Here is a 22,014-nt window from a genome sequence, read left to right on the forward strand (position 1 = left end):
GTGTGTGGCAGCAAGGGACTCCCAGATTGGCCTTGCCTCATTGGGGGGAAGCCTGGTTGGGGTTTTAGCAGAGTCTATGACTTTGACTCAAACTAAATGTGGATTTAAATGTGAGGTTACCTTTGATGTGTCTAGTTTTTCCCCTACCAGAAAATGGGTTTAATCCTCCCCCACTAAAACAATGAAAGTAACCCCCTCTCCCTCAAAAACTATTAGCACCAGCACTGAAGCTTCCATTGGTTTCAATGGAGACAGCAGTGATCCTTTTCATGCTAAAGGTCACATGTTCAAGTCTTGCTGCCTCTGGTTACAAAAGATCCAGCTACCAGGGTTTCACCCCCTGCAATGACATTTGGGAAAGGGGCTACCCTCCCCGTGGGCTACTCAGCAATGGAGGTGATAACTGAGCGCTCCCAATCATCTGAGGTGAGGGTGTGGCCTCCAGGGAATACTAAGGGCCTGTTGAAGGAGCTTGGTAGGTTTAATTTTCCCCATGCCCGTCTTAGTAGAAGGAGCCAGCAAAGGGCTATGAGCTATGAGCAGATATGAGGTATCAAAACCTTATGAAACCTTATATTTCATACCAGATTAAAATGCAAGTCTTTGTGGTGAGCTTCTTTTCTGTAAACTTTAAACAAAACATCTTGGGTGCCAGATGGGTGGGGTATAAATAAGTAAGTAAGTAAGTAAGTAAGTAAGTAAGTAAATAAATAAATATTATTTTGCTGGCTCAGTTCAGTTATTTTTCTACTGCTGGAATTTGACAAAAGGGTCAGTCAGTCACTATGTGTGTGTGCGCGTGCGCACGCATGTGTGTGCATACATACATACACCTATATATGGCTTGCGTTATTCTGCTTTTATTACCATTTGTTAACTGCTTGGAATGTATTTGGAGAAACATGCATACATAATAAATAAAAAATGTGGCAGACCTCTGTTACAGACCTGCTACAAATTATAGTGGCACAATAGTAAGGCAGCTTCCTATGTTCTACATCCGAGTAATAGAGTCCCCCTATCTTACCTGGGCTTACCTGTGGATTCTCATTCTGAATGGTCATAGTGTAGGCCAGTCTACTGACTCAGTCTACTGATTCCTCTCCCCAACCTTTCAGTTAGGGGTCCATTGTCGCCCACCTTCTAGTAATTCTAGATAGTTCATGTATAAGGGGTGGCCATCGTCTTAGCATATTCCTTTTCTCTCTCTTTTTAAAAAATCTGTTAAAGTTCTGATGAAGTTTTAGCATAGTTCATACTGTTGTTGACAGCCCATTGGCAATTGCAATGGGGCACCTCTTAATACCTGAAGTGTTTCTTTGGATCTGGGGCTTGCTCTTGGTGTTCTGGAAAGTCTTCTCTTGGTGTTGTTAGCAAGATGGCCCCCAAATGGTGACCAGGATGAGGATCTATCTCAGTAAACAACACTGCCTCATCCTGGTACCATGGAGAATGGGAATTCACAGGAAAGCCAAATTTTTACACCCCCCCTTTTAAGATGACACAAATATTTTATCTGTTTATGCAAGAATCCTAGTGAGTTCAATCACAGAGAGGGTTTGTGACAAAAATTAAATTTATTATGATTAAATGCATAGAAGTGATTAGTTTAGTGCCTCTGTGAACCTTTGATTATCACTTGCCAACTTAATTTCCATTTTGTCTTTATGCAATCAGTGTATCCTACATATGGCCATAGCCTCAGTGCAAAGATTGCCACAGGAAAAAAAAAAAGCTTGTGATACCATCAGCATGAAGCTTTTACCTTGAAGATATTGTCACAATCATTTGGGCTCCAAGTACAAATATTACCTTTAAAGAATGTTTCATGTTGCCACATGTGTTACTTCAATATTTTCCCCAGACTGTTTGATGGCCAGGTTATTTTTCATCCTTTAAGTAATTACTATAAGGATTTCCCCCCTTTATACTTTGTATTTCGATAGTTGTGTGAGTTGCTTCCTGAATGCAATTATGTCTTGCTTTTATTTTCAGGTGGAAAGCACCAGAGGATGTAAATGGCTACCTGCAGCGCTATATTCTGTACATTGCCAATAATGAGAAAAATGCCACAGTTTGGAATGTCACCTATAATTCTACAGATCTTTTCCAGCACTATACCATCCGACACCTTTCCCCTGGTACTGAATACTTCATTAAGCTTGCAGTAAGTTGCACACACACACACACAAATGAGACAGTCAAATAGATAACTTTTATGTGTATTTATATTTATGCTTCCTTTTGACTATTGTGAAGGGTGTCAGAAGCATAATTTTAAATTTTGTATAACTTTAAGCAAGTTTTGCAACAACATGTTAATGCCAAAGAAAGGGACTTGTTTTTAAAGAAAGGATAGGCAAAACCTACCAGTTCCTCACCCCATAGCTTTGAAAACAATTGACTCCACCAAAGCTCCGGAGGGGATCACAGAAATGTGATAGCTTTCACAATTCACTACATATTAATGATGGAAGTTAAATTCAGTTTGCAACAACCTCCTTCCCTGTTTCAAAAAAGCTTCTCCCCAGTACAAGCCCTGGCCTTTTTAATGATTTGGGCTTGGACGTGTATTGAGTTCACACACTGCTACCAAACTAGCTCTCCCTTCCTCTTCTGAATCCAATTTCCTTCTCCTAAACCTAGTTCATAGCATGGATGAGACACTGCTACTGGTGGCAAGAAGCTCTCACGCTTCTCCTCCCTCCCTCTACCAGTGTGCCATGGGACACAAGAGTCCAGTGCTCATTGGAAAAGCATATTTTTAAGTACTCCTGAGTCAAGACCTCTGGATAACTTTGTTTTCTAGCATTCCTTGTACCTCAGGAACAGGTGTTGCAGTATTCTTGTAGGTACTCCAACGGAGGGAGGGATGTGTATGTATGTGGAGAACTTGGCAAGTCTGGTAGAAGAAAGGTACAGGGGATTGCCTAGGAGTCCACAGAGGGTGGAGGAACACAAGGAGGCTGGTGGGAAGGGTTGCTTAATCCACTTAATCTTTCTGCACACACTCAGAAAGACTAGATAAGTTGTTCATGTGTTCACAAAGTGAGTATGAGCCAAGGGAGTTCACACATCACTATTGCATAAAGGCATTTTGTGTTGTGTGTGTCTTAAATTCCGTAGGTGCTCATATTTAACCAAGCCCCAATTTCCACCATATCTTCTTTATTTTTGGCGTGGTGAAATTTCTTTGTAAATCCCCACAAAAGTAAGTTTGAGAAAATACAAGTGGGGGAAGGTGTTTATTGCAAACCGGCAGCATTTTAAAATGTCTTTTAAATGTCATTGCTGTTCTTTTGTGCAGTCATTTCCTTTGGTGTGGGTTTCCCCCCCCTTTTTTTGATTACAGAACAGTTTAAGTTCCATGGTACAACTGAAAATACCTTGAATATAAACATGAGATTGTCCCTATTTGTTTTAAACACTCTCATCATTTTATAGTAATACCTATATAAGGACATTTGCTTTGATAAATGCCATAGAAAAATATTCTGCTCTTGATTATGAATACATTTACATTTATGTGTAGACACTCTGTATGCATTCATTTTGCTCAACATGCTCTTGAATGCTCTAAATATTACACCACATTATACCACGAAGAAAATAATTTACCTTCAAGTAACTATAAGGATCTGACTCAGAGTCCACCAAAGCAAGGACATTCAGACTAATTAAGGATGACTTGGAATCCATGTTGATAGCATTTTCTTGTCCTTTGGGTATTTCAGCACAGTAAACTATAGAGTATTATGTACATTTTCTGCAGTTTTGTATGCAGTTAACACACTCATCACACATGGTCCAACTAAAATCATTGGGATGGGATAAATGTAACTTAAGGATGCAGCTACATCTGTTGTTCAAACCATAAGCATTAAGTGGCCTGTTAAATGGACTTTTAAAAGCAGTATGATTGCCTCTTCTAAGTATAATCTACAATGAATAACTTTTTTTTAAAAAAAAGATTATTTTCGGCAAACTCCAGTTTTATTCTTGGGTATGAAAGTAGTGCTGTGCTTCATTTTTATTTATTTCCCATCTTTTGTCAGAGGAGCTTGAGACAGCATACATGACCCAGCATTTTTTTCCTCACAACAATTCTGGGAGGTTGTTAGGCCGAGATATAGTGACTGAATGAAGGTTGTTCAGTGAGATTAAAGGCCGAGGGTGATTTGAACCTAGAGCTCCCCTGTCCTAGGCTGGTGCTTTAAACACCACACCATACTGGCCTCATTGGCTATCTATCTATCTATCTATCTATCTATCTATCTATCTATCTATCTATCTATCTATCTATCTATCTATCTATCTATCATCTAAGCAGACCCTTATATTTACTAATGCTAAGATTGTGAGGAGGCAGGAGACTGCAGCTATTCAGTGCCGAGGAAAAGGCACTATTCACCACATGTCCACAGGTAACTCCCCCCCCCCTTATTTTAGGACTACATCCAGGTTGTCCCACTGATACCTTGGAACAAATTAAGTTAGAAAGAATTGGCTGACTGTAGGTAAAAATACCATAGGAATAACAGGTATGTTTTGCCCTATGGAGTAAATAGTGGTTTGTGATTGCAACCAATCTTACATCTAGTTTCACCTTTTCAGCAGCAAGATATGATGAAACTGTTAGTTTTGTGATTTATCTAGCTGGATATTTGCCATGAACAGGGCTGGAAAAATATTTTCAGCACAAGGAGTACATTCCTTTGGGGACAACTTTTTGGGGCTACATGCCTATGGCAAGTAGAGGCTACAGTCAAAAAGGGCAGGGCTAGACTCACCCCAAACTCTTTCTTTCTTGAACATTTACATCACAGAGCCTAGGGCTTACCAATCAGAAGGTCGGCGGTTCGAACCCCCGCGACGGGATGAGCTCCCGTTGCTCAGTCCCAGCTCCTGCCAACCTAGCAGTTCTAAAGCACATCAAAGTGCAAGTAGATAAATAGGTACTGCTACAGCTGGAAGGTAAACGACGTTTCCGTGTGCTGCTCTGGTTCGCCAGAAGCGGCTTTGTCATGCTGGCCACATGACCTGGAAGCTGTACGCCGGCTCCCTCGGCCAATAATGCGAGATGAGCGCCGCAACCCCAGAGTCGGTCATGACTTGACCTAATGGTCAGGGGTCCCTTTACCTTTACCTCTCCATCCCTCATTCACAAGCACACATACGTGTGTGCACACATGCAACAACCACCCATTTCTTACTCTTTCTTCTTCTTTCCTCCCCAGCTGACTTCCTTCCTCTTACCCCATTCCCTGCAGCAATAAGGTTTTGGAAAGTTCCCATTGCTACTGATTCTAATTGCTGCATGAGAGGAGGCTATAGAGTAGATGGTGCAGACTGCCCACCCCACAAGAAGTGGCCAATGGGTGTGAGTGGAGAACTTTCCAGTCCCATCAATTTTGTTGTGAGATTCAGTATAGTTGCAGATTCAGTGGAGTCTACAATCCTATAATCAGTTTCTGGGGTTTCCAGATTCAGGGGAACTAAATCCTGAGTAGACATGTACAGGAATACATTCTAAAAGTGAATGGAAGCAGATGATGGAAGTGATGTGGCTATGTGACAAAAAAAATGCACAATATGCATTTACACACACTATATTTCATTTGTTCACAGTAGAGGACATTGATCCCATTCCCCCCCTTTTTAAAAAAAACCACTTAGTATTTTTCTCTATGATGGCTTGTTGAGTCTTCATTAATGAATTATGAACTGCTGTGCTTATGTAAACAATCTACACCTTACATATATGCATTGATTTCCATTTAATTGTCACTTTCAGATCAATGTATACCATAATGCAATTTTTGCAGTCTCTGTGCAGCCCCACAGACCATATTCTAGAAACTTTCAGTCTTCCCTATACAGTGGTACCTCAGGTTACAGATGCTTCAGGTTACAGACTCCGCTAACCCTGAAGTAGTACCTCGGGTTAAGAACTTTACCTCAGGATGAGAACAGAAATCGCGCACCGGTGGCAGTGGGAGGCCCCATTGGCTAAAGTGGTACCTTAGGTTAAGAATGGTTTCAGGTTAAAAACGGACCTCCAGAACGAATTAAGTTCTTATCCTAAGGTACCACTGTAGTGCAACTCACTTTCGGGGTTGGTGTGTTGTGCGACAAGCACACAGAGTGCAATGAGATTGAGTGTTTGGGGGGGGGAGGGAGGCTCGGTTAATTTCATTGTACACAGGTTGTACATTGCCAATAAAGGTATTATTATTACTGTCCAGAAAATGAGGAAATCCCCTGCATTTCTTTATCAAACTAGGGCTTAGCGTTATATGTGAACCTAGCTCAGTCCCTTAACTATGGTTTATTAACCATGAGTAAAGTTTGCTGCTTAACCAAGCTCTGTTGTTGGTTTGTAAACCATAGCTACGTTGAACCATAGCTCAGAGTTATGAGTGATCCTGGGCTGTCATCACCCCAAAGTTACAAATCCACAGGTGGGTTACAGAAAACTCAGACCTCTCCCAAGGCAGCTGCTCTCACTGGTGTTTTTAGTGCAAGTATTCTGTTATGTAATAAACCAAGATTTAAATGACTATCTGCCAGGAACCTCAGCTTTATCTGTGATTCATGGACTGTGTGTAACATTGACCATGGTTGATGATAACCATGGTTTAGTGTGATGTGTGAACTCTGGGAAAATTAAGGGGAAAGCAGCATCCAGGGCTATTATATTAGAGTTTTGGATATTGTTAACCTTTTCAAAAATGCAACTGGTTTCTTTTATCCAACCTTCATCAAGAGATGGTGACCCATAGCACAATCAAATAGGGTGATCCCACCAGGTCATAATTTGTGTGTTCTATGGCCCATTAGCCCCTGTCTGGGCTTTCGGAGAGAATTTTACCCCTTTATGGGGTACCTGATTTTCATCCCGGATCAGGGGATGGGACACCCCCACCCTCTAGCTTTGTCCATCTCTATTTATTAGTACACTTGTAGGCTACTCCTGAGGGACCCAGGTGGCGCTGTGGGTTAAACCACAGAGTCTAGGGCTTGCCGATCAGAAGGTCGGCGGTTTGAATCCCTGCAACGGGGTGAGCTCCCGTTGCTCGGTCCCAGCTCCTGCCCACCTAGCAGTTCGAAAGCACACCAAAGTGCGAGTAGATAAATAGGGACTCCTCCGGCGGGAAGGTAAACGGCCTTTCCGTGCGCTGCTCTGATTCGCCAGAAGCAGCTTTGTCATGCTGGCCACATGACCCGGAAGCTGTCTGCGGGCAAACGCCGGCTCCCTCGGCCTATAGAGCGAGATGATAATAATAATAATAATAATAATAATAATAATAATAATAATTTATTATTTATACCCCGCCCATCTGGCCGGGTTCCCCCAGCCACTCTGGGCGGCTTCCAAAAAAAAACAGAAATTCTAAAATACAGAAATCCATCAAACATTAAAAGCTTCCCTAAACAGGGCTTCCTTGAGATGCCTTCTAAAGGTCTGGTAATTGTTCTCTTTGACCTCTAGTGGGACCTCTAGATGAGCGCTGCAACCCCAGAGTCGGACATGACTGGACCTGATGGTCAGGGGCCCCTTTACCCTTTACCTTTACCTAGGGTACTCCTATCCATTTTACTTAGAAACAATCCCTCAGGCACATCATTGTAACTTATCTAAGTACAATGATGAAATAAAATTGAACTCTTCAATCCTATTTCTAAAATGTGACTGAGTTTCCAATTTTATTGCTACTAATCCAATGGGATTTTTCTTACGAGTGCTTTTTTTGCATATCCAGTTCTTTTCCATTGAAAAGCAAGAAAAAAACTATCTTTCCAAAATGTTTTTTTTAAAAAATATTTAAATATCCTACAAGTTAGCAGCCTAAATAAACAACGTGAAGAAAAGCAAATGCTTACAAGCTTACAACACTGCGTTTTTCAGCTCCACTTATTCACGTGGGGAGCCTTCACCCCCTCACAGAGAAGCGGCCTTTCTAATTCCTGAGCATCCTTGTTGAAAAAGAAGCAGGCAGTTGCAAAGAGTGATACACAGCTCGCTCTCTGGAGAGGCCTGCTCCTGGGAAAGGATCTTCCCTGCCATTTCATAGGCTTTGTGTAACTTTAACTTAAAATAAATCCCCACAAACAAGTGAAAAGGTATGAAGGGATCATGTTTTGTTTGAGATCTAAAAATATACAATCAATATAAGTCTTTACAAAGCCTCTTGAGTTCTGGCTTTTTTCTGATTGGCATCTGCTGGGGATGTATCTATAGATTTATTGTTGTGACTTATTTTATACTTTTTTTTTTTGTAAAAGGCCTGCAGTGGAGGTGGCTGCACGATAAGTGAAGCTAACTCAGCAACAACCACCGAGAGTACACCAGAAGGTGTTCCTGCTCCTGAAGCCCAGTCTTATTCCTCTGACTCCTTTAATATCTCGTGGATGAAGCCAGAGTATCCGAATGGTAAGTGAACTCTTTTAGCCTCAAGTTAAAAAGATGATTAGTAAAGGTAAATTAATATTCTAAATGGCAGCTTATATGTGGTGCTTAATTTTTAATGATCATTTTAGCGCATAAAATACCTGAGATAGTATCATTGTCTATAGCTAGGAGACAGAAGTTTTCAGCCTTGCTTTGCTGTTTTAGTGGCTCAAAAGTGCTCCCTTTTGATGGTTCACATGTACTGCATTCCTTTGCTTAATGCATTTCGTGAACAACTGAACTGAAGGAACGTCTTTGATACCTCTTAATAACGTGTTGATTTTTATAGCATTATACCATACCTTTTGACTTTTAGATGATTTATTTGTTGATTCATCTTGCATTTTTGCTTTCTTAAAAGGGAGACAGTAGTAAAGGGATTAAAGCGATTGACTAGGGGATGGAAGGATAAGTCTGTTTCCGGTCTGTGCCATTTTCAGATGTGTTTGTTCATAAGTCTGCTGCATCCTGTTTGCATCAAGCTGTGATCTTTTTTAAAAAAGTATGAAAATCCACATTATTTTTGAACATATCTCCCCACAAAACACAAGCTTTTATATGCATTTCAATCTAGAATACACACTTTTGTATGTATTTCAACCCAAAATATGAACTTCTATATGAAGTTTGGTAAGTTGTCTGGGCTTTTTTCTGGCCAAGAACAGTATTTCAAAATTCAGAGAAGTGTGAAAAACTAAAGGATAACAGCATTGTGATCCAAATAATAGTTTGTGCAAATTTGTTTGTTTAGCTTACAAGATCAATGTGATGTGGTAGTGTTTGACTTAGAATATGGACACTTAGGTTCAGTCTCTGCTCAGCCATCTTGAACTACCTCAGAAGTTTTTAGGATAAAATAGGGTGGGGGTACAGCATGCATAGTACTCTCATGGAGGAGAAGGAGGGTTAAAATGTAGTTTATAAGAATGTGCAACTGCTGCAGGGTGATAAAAGTTGACTTGGCCAAAGCTTTCCATTCTAAATAACTAATCACAGTTACTGTAGCCAGAATTGTCACCTTTCTTAGTGACTCTGGGCCAATGGCTTTTTGAGCAACTGAATTTTAGCAGGTGAAACTTTTTCCTGGTATAGAGGTAAATTGTGGAGAATGCTTCACCTGCTCAATTCTGGTACATGAAGAAGGCTAGTAAACGTGGTCGTCTTATTTGCAGATACTTGCAGATACTTTAAAAATAACTGATTTTTAAAAGTACAATTTTTAAAAGTACAAAATGAATATTTGGTCTCCTAGCATTCCCCCTGCATTCTTAAGATTTATATAAAAATTACACTAAGAAATCAATTCAAGTTGAGTAAAAGGTAAAGGTAAAGGGACCCCTGACCATTAGGTCCAGTCGTGACCGACTCTGGGGTTGCGCGCTCATCTCGCATTATTGGCCGAGGGAGCCGGCGTATAGCTTCCAGGTCATGTGGCCAGCATGACAAAGCCGCTTCTGGCAAACCAGAGCAGCACATGGAAACGCCGTTTACCTTCCCGCTGTAGCGGTTCCTATTTATCTACTTGCATTTTGACGTGCTTTTGAACTGCTAGGTTGGCAGGAGCTGGGACCAAGCAACGGAAGCTCACCCCGTCACAGGGATTCGAAACGCCGACCTTCTGATCAGCAAGCCCTAGGCTCAGTGGTCTTTGATAGACTAAGAGTTATAAAATCTCTTCCCTCCTGAGGGGGAGGAGATGTTGTGGGCCCACGAAGCCATCACATGTGTGTGTGTGGGGGGGGAATGGTTAGCATCCCCCCCCAGCCCATTGGTTGACTCCCCGCCGCGGCGCGCCCCTGGCAGCAGAACATGGTATTCTCTACTCTTCCAATCCCAATGTGTCCACATAAATTGATAACTGCAATACCCTGTAGCTACTCATACACAGAGGTATCAAACAGCTAAATTCATGAACTATCAAATGTAATCTTTTACCTGTTAGGTCTTTATGTCCAGTAGATGACTACCAGTGCACCTAGGTCCAAATGCATTTTTAACGGCCAGCACCCAAAGAGCAATATAGGCCCCGAGGAGTTTCATAGTTCCAACAGTCTTCTGCAGTCATGAAACCCAAACAATGGCCAGATGACACTCTGGAGTTACACTTAATGTGACATGAGAGGCTGCAGCCAGAAGGACAGTTTGCCATCTCCCAAAGTGCAGCTCAACGTGTTTTGTATTTGTGTTACCCTGGTCAATATATACAGGTTCACAGTACTATTTGGCAGGCTAAACTTTGCAGATATTTGACCTGAAACATTTACAGTTTGGGACCCAGGTGGCGCTGTGGTTAAACCACTGAGCCTAGGACTTGCTGATCAGAAGGTCGGCGGTTCGAATCCCTGTGACGGGGTGAGCTCCCGTTGCTTGGTCCCAGCTCCTGCCAACCTAGCAGTTCGAAAGCACGTCAAAATGCAAGTAGATAAATAGGAACCACTACAGCGGGAAGGTAAACGGCGTTTCCATGTGCTGCTCTGGTTTGCCAGAAGCGGCTTTGTCATGCTGGCCACATGACCTGGAAGCTGTACGCCGGCTCCCTCGGCCAATAATGCGAGATGAGCGCACAACCCCAGAGTCGGTCACAACTGGACCTAATGGTCAGGGGTCCCTTTACCTTTACCTTTGCCACCATGCCCCACCCCAGTCTGGTGCATGCTTCCCCCATCAGCTGCAGTACATGTATTTGGGATAGGAGAATGATACACCCACTGTCTCCTCCTGCCTGAAACAGGTTTCAGGTCATATGAATGGTCAGTTGGGTGATAACAGCTCATGGATATATGTTTGTGTGATTCTAGACACCAATGAGCCACATGTGTATGTGTGTGTCATGGGGAGGAGTTGAGTTGCCCAACAAATCTGTGTCTTCATTATAGAATCATAGAATCATAGAGTTGGAAGAGACCACAAGGGCCATCCAGTCCAACCCCCTGCCAAGCAGGAAACATGAGCAAAATATGGAATAGCTTATCAGGGTACCTATAAGAATATATCAAGTCACAGTAGCTCCAAAAAGCTGAAATTCATTGGTTATTGAGATTTGCAACCAAAACATGCTGCCACAAAGGGTGGAAGTACTATATAAGAAGCTGTGCACTTGTGAAGGAAACACTGTCCTGACTTGAACAGGCAAAAAAGAATAAAATGTTTATAATTGAAGTTGACATTTAAACTAACTGTAAAAAGCAGCTTATTTCCAAGTACAGAAGACAAAACCTATGATAAGTTATACAGCCCATTAATTACATTCACAGTTCTATTATAGGCAGTCCTGTGGTGCATTTTACAACTTCCATACAGAGCACTAACAATGTTCCCCTTGGATGTGCAGAACATTGGGTTGATTTAGATATCAGGGTAAAGGCAACAGAGGGTTAGGGGGTCAGGAGACCAATTATTTGCTAACTACCATGTAATTTCAGTGATAATGGCAATGGTATGGATTCTCTTTCTAATGTTCACTATAATGTGGATGTGATATCCCTGGGATCATTTGAAATTTTTTTACATACAGATAAAAAAATGATAGAGAAGCAGAAAGCTCTCAGTTCTATTTGGAAACTACAATTTGAGTGACAGTCAGTATCACTAGGCAGATAGTGGGAAATATTGTACTCTTACATCTCTATGGACCAAATTATCTAATGCCTGGCAATTGGTCCCCACCCAAATGAAAATGCCATTAAGATTTCAATTGGAGCAGAAGCCCTTGGGATTGTAAATGTCTCTGTTGCCATCTTGGACCTGGTCCCTCCTGGGTTTCATGATACAGAGGCAAAGGAAAACTGCACTCTGGACTTTAAGAAGGCCAACTTCAAAAAGCTTAAAGAGCTATTGGGTGAGATCCCATGGTCAGAAATACTCAAAGAGAAGTGAGTCCAAGATGGTTGGGAGTTTCTTAAAGGTGAAATATTGAAGGCCCAGATGGAGACAATTCCAACAAGAAAGAAAAGTGGGAAGCCTCTAAAGAAACCAGTGTGGCTGCATAAGGTGCTTACAGATGAACTGAGATCTAATAAGGGCGTGTATAATATAAGAAATGGAAGAAAGGGGAAATCACAGAGGAGTATACATGAGTAGCCAACCATTGCAGGGTGAATGTCAGGCAGGCCAAAGCTCAGAATGAGCTCAGGCTTACAAGGAAGGTTAAAAATAATAATAAAAGGTTTCTTTGGCTATGTTTAAAGCAAGAGGAAGAACAAGCAAGTTGTAGGTCCTCTGCATGGAAAAGACAGAGAAATGCTATTGGGTGACAGAGAGAAGGCAAAACTGCTCAACACCTAATTTGCCTCTGTCGTCATCCAAAAGGATAGCAGTGCTCAGTCTGGTGGTAACAGAATCAACATAAATGTAAAGTTAAGTAATGTAAGTCCTGAACTCCACCCACCCAATGTCATTGAAAGTCTCCTGTCTGACTCCAAAAGCAGCAGAAAATCAGCACCCCCCCATGGTATATTTTTGGGGAAGCAGGGCTAAGAATGGCTCTAGCAGTCAGGCATGTCAAACCTGCGGCCCTCCAGATGTTTTGGCCTACAACTCCCATGATCCCTAGCTAGCAGGACCAGTGGTTGGGGAAGATGGGAATTGTAGTCCAAAACATCTGGAGGGCCGCAGGTTTGACATGCCTGCCTAGCTTTACTTCATCTGTGTCTAAAGAGTAGATCCACATTTAGCACAATACTTTTGGCCTGCCCACATCTTTATCTAATGTCATATATAACACTACATTTAGGGCACTACAAGTGTGGCTTGGTCAAAATGGAAAACACAGCAAGAGAACATTGCAAAATAGTATTACAAAACAGGCCCCTCTCAGCTGTCAAACCTGGGCGGCAGGGGATGGGAAAGATAAGGAACTGACTCACCGGGTTGAATCCACTTCCCCATCCCTGTCTTTTCTCCATCATTAGAGAAAACTTCCTTTTAGTTGGAGCACGTAAACCATGTTTATGCTGTATGGCAACGAAAGAAAACTCCCCTCTGCTTACCAAGTGCAATACAAATTAGTTAACTGAACCCATAGCACCCCTTCCCTTCCAAGGCTGCACTTCCGAAGTAATGTCTCAATGAATAGCTATTTACTTAAACATTCGTATTTGTCTTATTTTTAAGAACAACCGCAACAATTAACATTGCAGAGGAGGGGCCAAGGTCAAGAGACAGATAGAGGAATTGTCTTTTGACTTGTACTACAGCAGTATGTTTAAAATATGGATCACTAGTTTTTCTAGGTCTGAAGGTGTTAGGATTCTAAATGGTCGCTATACATCTTCAGTGTCCTTGTTTTAATCCACACATGCATTTGCATGCAGAGTGGGGCCGTGAAGCGGAATTGCCTCAACTTTCCCAGCTCGATTGCTTTGACTTACACTTCAGAAACAGGTCTATTAAGAAGCTAGTCTATTAAGGTCTACTTTCTTTGGAGCAGTTTAATTTTACTTTTTAACAGGATGGGCACAGTACTGCTTCATTGGACTTCTCGTGTTTTACAGAGATTTGTTTTGGTGGCACATGTATGTTGCTGCCTCTGTTTTGTAAGCTGTGGAGATGAGAGAATGTACTGCCTTGAAGCTCTGTTAAAAAACTATTGCTTCCCTCCCTCTTACCTGTTACAATCTTTTAAATCAAGCCTTTTAAGTTCCTCTTTGTTTTTGTTTGTTTAAATAGGATTTATTACTAGCTATGCATTGCACATGGATGGCATTCTGGTACAGAATTCTTCCCAGCTCAGGTATTTTACTTCTGGACTTTCTCCTTGGAGTCTACATTCCTTCAGAGTTCAGGCATGTACGGCAAAAGGCTGTGCGCTAGGCCCACTGGTGAGTAGTACCTCAATTTACATTCTGAGAATGTAATAAATGTCAGATGGCAGTGAATATCAGACTAAATGGTGATGCTTCACACTGGTCAGTACTAACCCATCTGGCAAAATGTGACATTTTATTCAAAAAATGCCATTAAAAGCTGCAAAGGATTGGAATAGGTCACCACTAGGCACTGTTCCAAAATATCATATAGCTACAGTAAAGACTGAGAGAGGGAGGGGGGGAGAGAGAATGGAGATTGAAACGCATATTATTAAAATTAAGGAAAGTTAATATGTTTAAGAGGTGCAAATGTGGCTTAATCTGACTTATAAGGATGCAATTAAAAGAAGAATTACTATTCTAGTAATGAATAAAAAATTCTAGCCTCTGCCACACCATAAAAGTTTGAAGATAATATAAAGTTCGTAGAAGAACAAATCACATTAAACATCACATTACCAACATCAATGCCTAATATGGTATGTTGTTTTGAAAAAAAGGTATGGATGTAGGATTAAAGGGAATGTATTTCTGAATGTGACGCAGCAACAAATAACACACTGAGAATTTTAGAAATGTATAACTCTTAGTACTGAAATAATAAGTTGGAGGTTTAAATGACATCTACTTTATTCTCTAATATTGACAGCCCTTTGGTTCTGTAACCACTTTATGGTCCCCTAATAAGTATTCTTAATTATATAAATCTAAAAATAAAAGCACCAGAAGTTATTTAATAATGTTAGTGTTTTCTAGCATAAGAAACAATCACATTCTTTGGTGATCTTGCCTCTGACTCTAATAAGAACATTGCAGAATGGCACGGTGTTGTCTCAAAAACAACATAGCTTCTGTCTTTATGAGGTTTAATTTTGTTAAAATTGAACTTGCACTTTGCATTAAAATCTGGGAAGAAAAGCTCCCCTCCCCACCCAAGCTTTTATTCAAGAATAAAACCCCACTGAAATACATACTCTAGCATTTCTGGCAAAGTTTTCCTTAACAGGCTTTCACTTTGTAATAATAGCTTCACTGTACGAAGATTACCTTTAAAAAAAAAAAAGGACACCAGGACTGAATTTTTTATTTTTATTTTTGATCACATTTCCCTTTTTCTTCCCAAGATTCATTGCTTTAAAATGCTAGTAACATCATCCATCTGTAGAACAGGATTGTAGACTTTATTACCATTAAACATTTTATAGCTTCGATGGGGTTGATGGATATTTACTCTTAAAAGCATGAGTGGCTTTTTGCCAATTTTTCTACTCAATTTTTTTTTAATATCCTGGAAATTTAGGGAACAGTTCACCAAACACTTGTGCAGCTGCTGCTGTTCAAACTCCATTCATTTCTGTAGGATTTGTGTGGGGCTCCCACACAACCTCTATTCAAATGCACAAAGGTTGCGCAGCAACAACAGTGTTTTAAACTTTTCTTTTGTTTTGTTTAAGAGGTCCCGGTTCCAGTGAGTTAGCATTAATACTGAATCACTTCTCTCTAATTTAATGCACAGATAGTAATACTAAGCATTTCAGATGGTAGCATTGCACTTGCTGCTCACAGTATATTTTACTTGTACGGAATTGCAATAGTCTCAGAATATTCCGCCGTGTTCTGAAAGAAACTAGTAAGCATCTGCACTTCATTAAAGCTGAAACTCAGCCCTGACTTTCAGTGCAATTCAAAGTAGGGGTTTAGAGTCAACCTAATACTTATCTGTATCGCCTGCTCAGAATGCAAACTATTTTCCTGAGCCAGTGATCCATCTCCAATCACAAGAATTGAAATGCAGTGTCTTTATTTAGAGAGCAACTCACCTAAATGCTGCCAGGAAGTTAAAGCAACACATCTTCATTTGATTTTCTGAAAGATTCCCCCCCCCCATTACCATTTATATCCAGCACTTGGTTTAGAAATATATATTTAGCTCATTGAGAACTTTAAATAGAAGCAGGGACATCTCCCTGTGGTAAACTGATATTATCCTTCCAGCTATTTTTGTTGCTGATCTTTTATTTAATGTGCCCTAATCGATTGAAGAGATGCTTTGCAACGCAAGCACCTCAAAGAAGCAGCTTTTTGAAGGTAGCAGATTTTAATGAGGTTTTTTATGTATTGCTGTTGCATAATATGTTGGCTTAATGGTTTTTTCAGAGAAGCTGTGTATGATTTCAAATTTAATGAAAATCTGGGAAATGGATAAATCAGAAATAATTAACTTACCCTTAATATATAAAATAGTTATCCATTTGGAATCTCTACCGATTTCACTGTGCTGTTTATGGAGGTACATACAGTAGCTGTTTAGAACTTTGATTCATCTGGGAATCATAAAAACACATCTGATAAACAGGGTACATATCTCAAAACTACAAGTATGTACTTTAAGAAAATGATAGATAAATTAATATATAATATACAATTGCACAATATGATTTTGAAACATCATCTTTATTTTGTCATATGTTCTCTTATTTGGAAAAATATTAAGCGCAACTTTAAATGTTCTTACTTGATTGTTAGTTGTGCTTATTTTTTAAATTTCATTTAATTAAAATATTATCAGTATATAAGGCATTGAATGAAAGCCAGGCAAGTTTTTTTGTCCACTCAATTTTTATGTTTAATGTCTTGCCTGCATAGTAAACAATATGCAATTTAATATACAGTACTGAAAAAGCATAACTATAAGTGCAATGCATCAAGTGCAGAATGGCATATAGGCATTTAATCCAAATTGTGCCTTATATTATGTGAGGCACAAAATATGAATATGATGAAGCAGGTGCACAATAGAAAAGAAGGAGGGAAACTTGAGCTTGGTTTATATTACTAAGCACACTCCGACTCTTGAGAAGCTTTTTGTTGTAATGGTAAAATAATAAAACAATAATTATGGAGACACAGATAACTGAAAATTAATATCACACATCTATCACATAATGCAGCCTTTGCTACATTTTAAAGGTAGTACTAATGAAATTGGTATACAGCAGAGTTTCAGTACAATTCCACAGGAGTGTATGGCTTCAGGATGACAGTCTATGTGTGAAGTCATGTATTTCATATGAATGTTCAGAATCTTTGAGAAGTTTAGCAATATTCAACCCCCCACCCCCACCCCCCTGGCCTGCAGTACAGGCATATATAAACTTCTGCTGTTTTGATGGAGTCATTAACCTGTGTTCTGGGATCAGGGTTTGCCAACATTTTGGGGTTGCTGAGTGCATTTGGAATTTTATGAATTTTGCATTAGGAATTTTGTTATTTTTTGTGGGAAAACAAAAAAGGTCTGACACATCTAAAAGAAGAGAGGGAGAAAGAGAACTATGAAATGAAATGATACAGGCATGAACCTCACTCAGCCACCCCACCCAACCAATAGGAAACAGGCACACCTACAACAGTCACCACTTATAGATGGAAGCTCTTTGGCCCAGTCCTCTGTTTAGAGCAGAACAATGAGTGGTGTCCAGTCCTGGCTTCCAATGAAATGTGGGGATGTTTAAGAGGCTTTGTTCAATGGATAGACCAAGCCAATGCAAACCAAAACTGAACAGGAAGAACATACCGTCTCTCATGCATTGTTCATGTTTGAGGCAATATTTATGGAGACCTTTCATTGACACCACAGGAGATACTGACAATCACAGGCAGGCATCACATTGGTGATCCCTATTGTAGGTACATGAAAGCTGAAAATAGCCATTGCAGGATATAGGGTCATAGGTAGCTATGTAGAAAAATTTCACACATCATTTGGGAAGACAGGCGAACTAATATCAGTGTACTGGAAGAAGCAAAGATCACCAGTGTTGAAGCAATGATTCTTCAACATCAACTTCGTTGGACTGGTCATGTTGTGCGGATGCCTGATGATTGTCTTCCTAAGCAACTACTCTATTCCGAACTTAAAAATGGAAAGTGTAATGCTGGTGGTCGACAAAAGAGGTTTAAAGACTGTCTCAAGGCAAATCTTAAAAAAATGTAGTACAAGCAATGACAACTGGGAAACACTGGCCTGCGAGCGCTCCAGTTGGAGAACAGCCTTTACCAAAGGTGTCATGGGCTTTGAAGAAACTCGATCTCAGGACGCAAGGGAGAAACGTGCTAAGAGGAAGGCACGCTTGGCAAATCCACACTGTGATCAACTCCCGCCCGGAAACCAATGTCCCCACTGTGGAAGGACGTGTGGATCCAGAATTGGCCTCCACAGTCACTTACAGACCCATTGTTAAAACCGTGTTTATGGAAGACAATCTTACTCAGATACGAGTGATCGCCAAAGAAGAAGAAGAGGATCAGATGCTGCCGGGGGGTGGGGTTTACAGGGGAGGGGTGGCATGTACCTGGCCTTTTTGTCAACCACATTGTTGAATTTAGTGGGAGGGCAATGGAGGCCAAAGGGGTGGGGGCAAGGTCAGCATGATGGAAGTGCAGCAGTAGGAGTGCAAGATTGGCCCCATCACTGTGCTCACACCTTGCTGAGCTTCCTGCCACCTCTCCCTCCCAGTAAATCAAGCAGTGAAGCTGTTGAGAAGCCAGAAGCACACCACTGTCCCTCCCTGGAGGATGCTGCTGGACAGGACTGTAAGTATGGAACTGGAATGTGGTCTTGGGGCCTGAAACAAAAATATAGACAGGCGGAAATAAAAATTGGGAACAGGAAGAAAGACAAGGAGGACTTGAACTAGGAACAGAAGACATTAGGCAGAAGTAATGTGGGAATGCTAAAGATTCATGGGGCAGGGAAAGAAAGTGGATAGTTCCCAAACCACATACTCAGGAAGCAAACAACCCAGCAAGTGTGATCACAAGAAACATGAAGCACCTGTTTCCGTTGTGTTTTCCTTTTGAAGGAGGAGAGGATGGCCAGAGGTTTGGCAACTTTTACCTGTGGCTGCAGGAAAGCATGGCAGGGAGATGAGCTCCTTTGGGGTAGAGAGAAGAGCTCTCCTAAGGTGCAAAGATCGATGGATATGGAACAGAAAGGGTGCACAGTGTCTTGGAAACTGCTTGCTAAAATGGTGTTCCAATACCTGCTCTCAGTTGTTTGGCAGATGGGTTTGATAGTATTGACAGAAGACATTCATTCACAGCAGCAAAAAGGCAACAGTCACATCACAGGGCACCTGTCTCTTCCCCACTCCATCACCACAAGCCTTAAGACCTAAACGATAGGAGCACTGGGGCTGCAGGACAAGTCTTAGGTTGAACACAGCTTATGTTTTACATATAGGCAATCTTGGATTTCATCCAGGGCACAAGCCAATCACTAGGGAAAGGGGGAGGCCCCCTCCCATAGGCACATCTGAGCCAATAATGAAAGGCACTGCATGAACCAATAGCCTTGCTAGCAAAAGTTGACATGGATTGCCTAGTCTTTGCCAACGGAGAGCTCATAGGCAAGGAAGGTGAGGAAGTTCCAGTTCATAGGATTTCCATGTCAATAAGCTGCAAATGCATGAAAGTCAGTTGTAATCAATCAAATCTGTTATAATTCCTATAGACAGGGACTTAGAAGCACTCACAGCAATGTAGAAATTATAATTAGGCATGCTTACAAATCTTCCGCTAGTGAAGTTCTGTGTAATCTTTCTTTCTTTCTTTCTTTCTTTCTTTCCTTCTTTCCTTCCTTCTTTCCTTCCTTCCTTCCTTCCTTCCTTCCTTCCTTCCTTCCTTCCTTCCTTCCTTCCTTCCTTTTTAAAACAATGTCTATTGGAGCAGAACAGATAATACATGAACCTAGGTTTGTTTGTTTTTTCAGAGTTCTGTTTATGGAATGTGTGATTTATGTGAAAATTGTTCTGTTTGGTTTTTTTTTAATTACTTATTGATTATGGCTACTTTTATTATGTTGTAGTTACCTACTTTTCATGTTGTAAGCCACCCTGAGCACAATTTAAACTGCGGAAAGGCAGCATACAAATAAAATTAATTATGTATGTAATGGGATAATAACAGGGAAGAAATAGGGGAAATTACCTTTCCTTCCTTATAATAATCTTCAGATGAAGGGCAGTCTAGATAAAATAAATATATATATAATGCATGATAAATGCATATCTTGCTTTCTATCTATAAACCTAAAAATATTTATATTAAAATATTTATATATTCATTTAAAATATCTGAACAGTTTAAAACAATTTTATATAAAAAAACTGCACAATAAAAACCATTAAAAAATTTACAATCAGAACTCATTATTAAAATAAGATATTCAGGGACTTAAGAATGATGGGTACTCATTTCACAGAATCCAAGAGGAAGGGCTGTAGTTCTATGGTAGAGCATCCGTGTAGCATAAAAAGGTCTAGGTTCAATCACTAGCCTCTCTAGGTAGGACTAGGAATATCCCCTGTTTGGGACTCTGGACAGCCACTACCAGTCAGTGTGGACATTACTGAGCTAGATGGAGATACAGGTCTGATGTTGTATATGACAACTTCCTATGTTTCGGTGATGACAGTTGTTACACACGCTCTCTGTGCTGACCCATGGCGCTGAAAACAGGAATGGAGGCAATCTGGAAATCTTTCATTGCCATGTGCCGAGTGAACAAAATGTTCCTTCTTCTCATGCTTCCCTTTTTTTCTGTAACAAACAAGTTTTTTTCCTGTAACAAACATTATTAAATTTGCAGGTAGAGGCTCGTACAAGTGAAGATGCGCCTGAAGGAACAATTGAATTATTTGTCTTTAATGATGGACCCAGAGCAGTTCAAGTGAAATGGCTTCCTCCTCGTGAGCCAAATGGGCAGATAAGCTACAATGTTCTTTTCACTGGCATCTTCTATACTGATGAAGGTATTTTCATTTTGGCACTTCAGTGGAAATGTTCTAGTGTTGTTTTGCTATATATTTGTGTCTCAGGAGTGGTTGTTGTTGTTTTTTTGCAAAATAATTTTCTTACGAAGACATTTGGAAGGACTGCTACTGAAGTGAAATCTGGATCACCAATGCAGCCCTAGCTGTTTCAAAGACAGAATAAAAATGTTGGTTCATCATGATGGAGGGTCAACTTATAGATCTTCTCTGTAATTTGTAGTTTGACTTTCAGCAAAGATGCTTAAATTTTTGCTGAAGTGAGCTGTACTAGCACCATAGGCACCAGCTCCTAGGGTCTGAAGCATGTTTCATTTGAGGGGGCCAAGCCTCCTTACTGTTCAGAGGATGTTTGACTCCACCCCCTGGCTCTTTGCAACATCATGCATGCGATGTCAGGAGATTGTGTTGGGTCCCCTCAATCATCTTGAGAAGCTGGCGCCTCTGACTAGCACTACTCATGCACCATCAAATCTAATGCTCAACTCAATATTCAAAACCTTGAACCCAAAATAGTATTTGCTGGCAAATGTAAATGTGCCATCAAATCTAATGCACTTCCTAATTTTCATGATGTAATTTGGCCAAAAAAGTTGCACATTACATTCAAGTAAATATGGTAATCTAATCTATGGCAGAAGAAGACTCTTATCAGCCAACAGTGATGGGAATCACTTTTCTTGGAAAAAATATCTAGCACTCGTAGCTAATCTCTGGTCAATATTTGGATTTTATTTCCTGATTTTCTAGTTGCACCAGATACACACAGGGAAGTGGGGAAAATTAGAATCAGTTCATATTTAAAGGCAGATATACTGAATTCTTAGTTTCTAAAACAAGATGTGAACTGAAACCACCATTCATTGAAATTCATGCTTCTTCAAATTTTGCAGTGCAGTTCTTCAGCCAAGTTGTTGTTGTTTAG

The 22,014-nt window shown here is 40.5% G+C and overlaps 1 protein-coding gene across 1 annotated transcript in view; it reads left to right on the forward strand.

Moving 5' to 3' along the window:
• Positions 1-22,014, forward strand: part of USH2A (usherin) — a 455,954-nt gene that overhangs the window by 218,298 nt on the left and 215,642 nt on the right. Inside the window, exons 34-37 of the mRNA XM_088666687.1 lie at positions 1,996-2,167; positions 8,287-8,434; positions 14,120-14,271; positions 20,909-21,071. Coding sequence (XP_088522813.1) covers positions 1,996-2,167; positions 8,287-8,434; positions 14,120-14,271; positions 20,909-21,071 — 635 coding nt within the window. The remainder of the gene's footprint in view (positions 1-1,995; positions 2,168-8,286; positions 8,435-14,119; positions 14,272-20,908; positions 21,072-22,014) is intronic.

The sequence above is a fragment of the Zootoca vivipara genome, chromosome 3, assembly GCF_965207765.1.
Source record: "Zootoca vivipara chromosome 3, rZooViv2.hap1.1, whole genome shotgun sequence".
Lineage (NCBI taxonomy): Eukaryota > Metazoa > Chordata > Lepidosauria > Squamata > Lacertidae > Zootoca > Zootoca vivipara.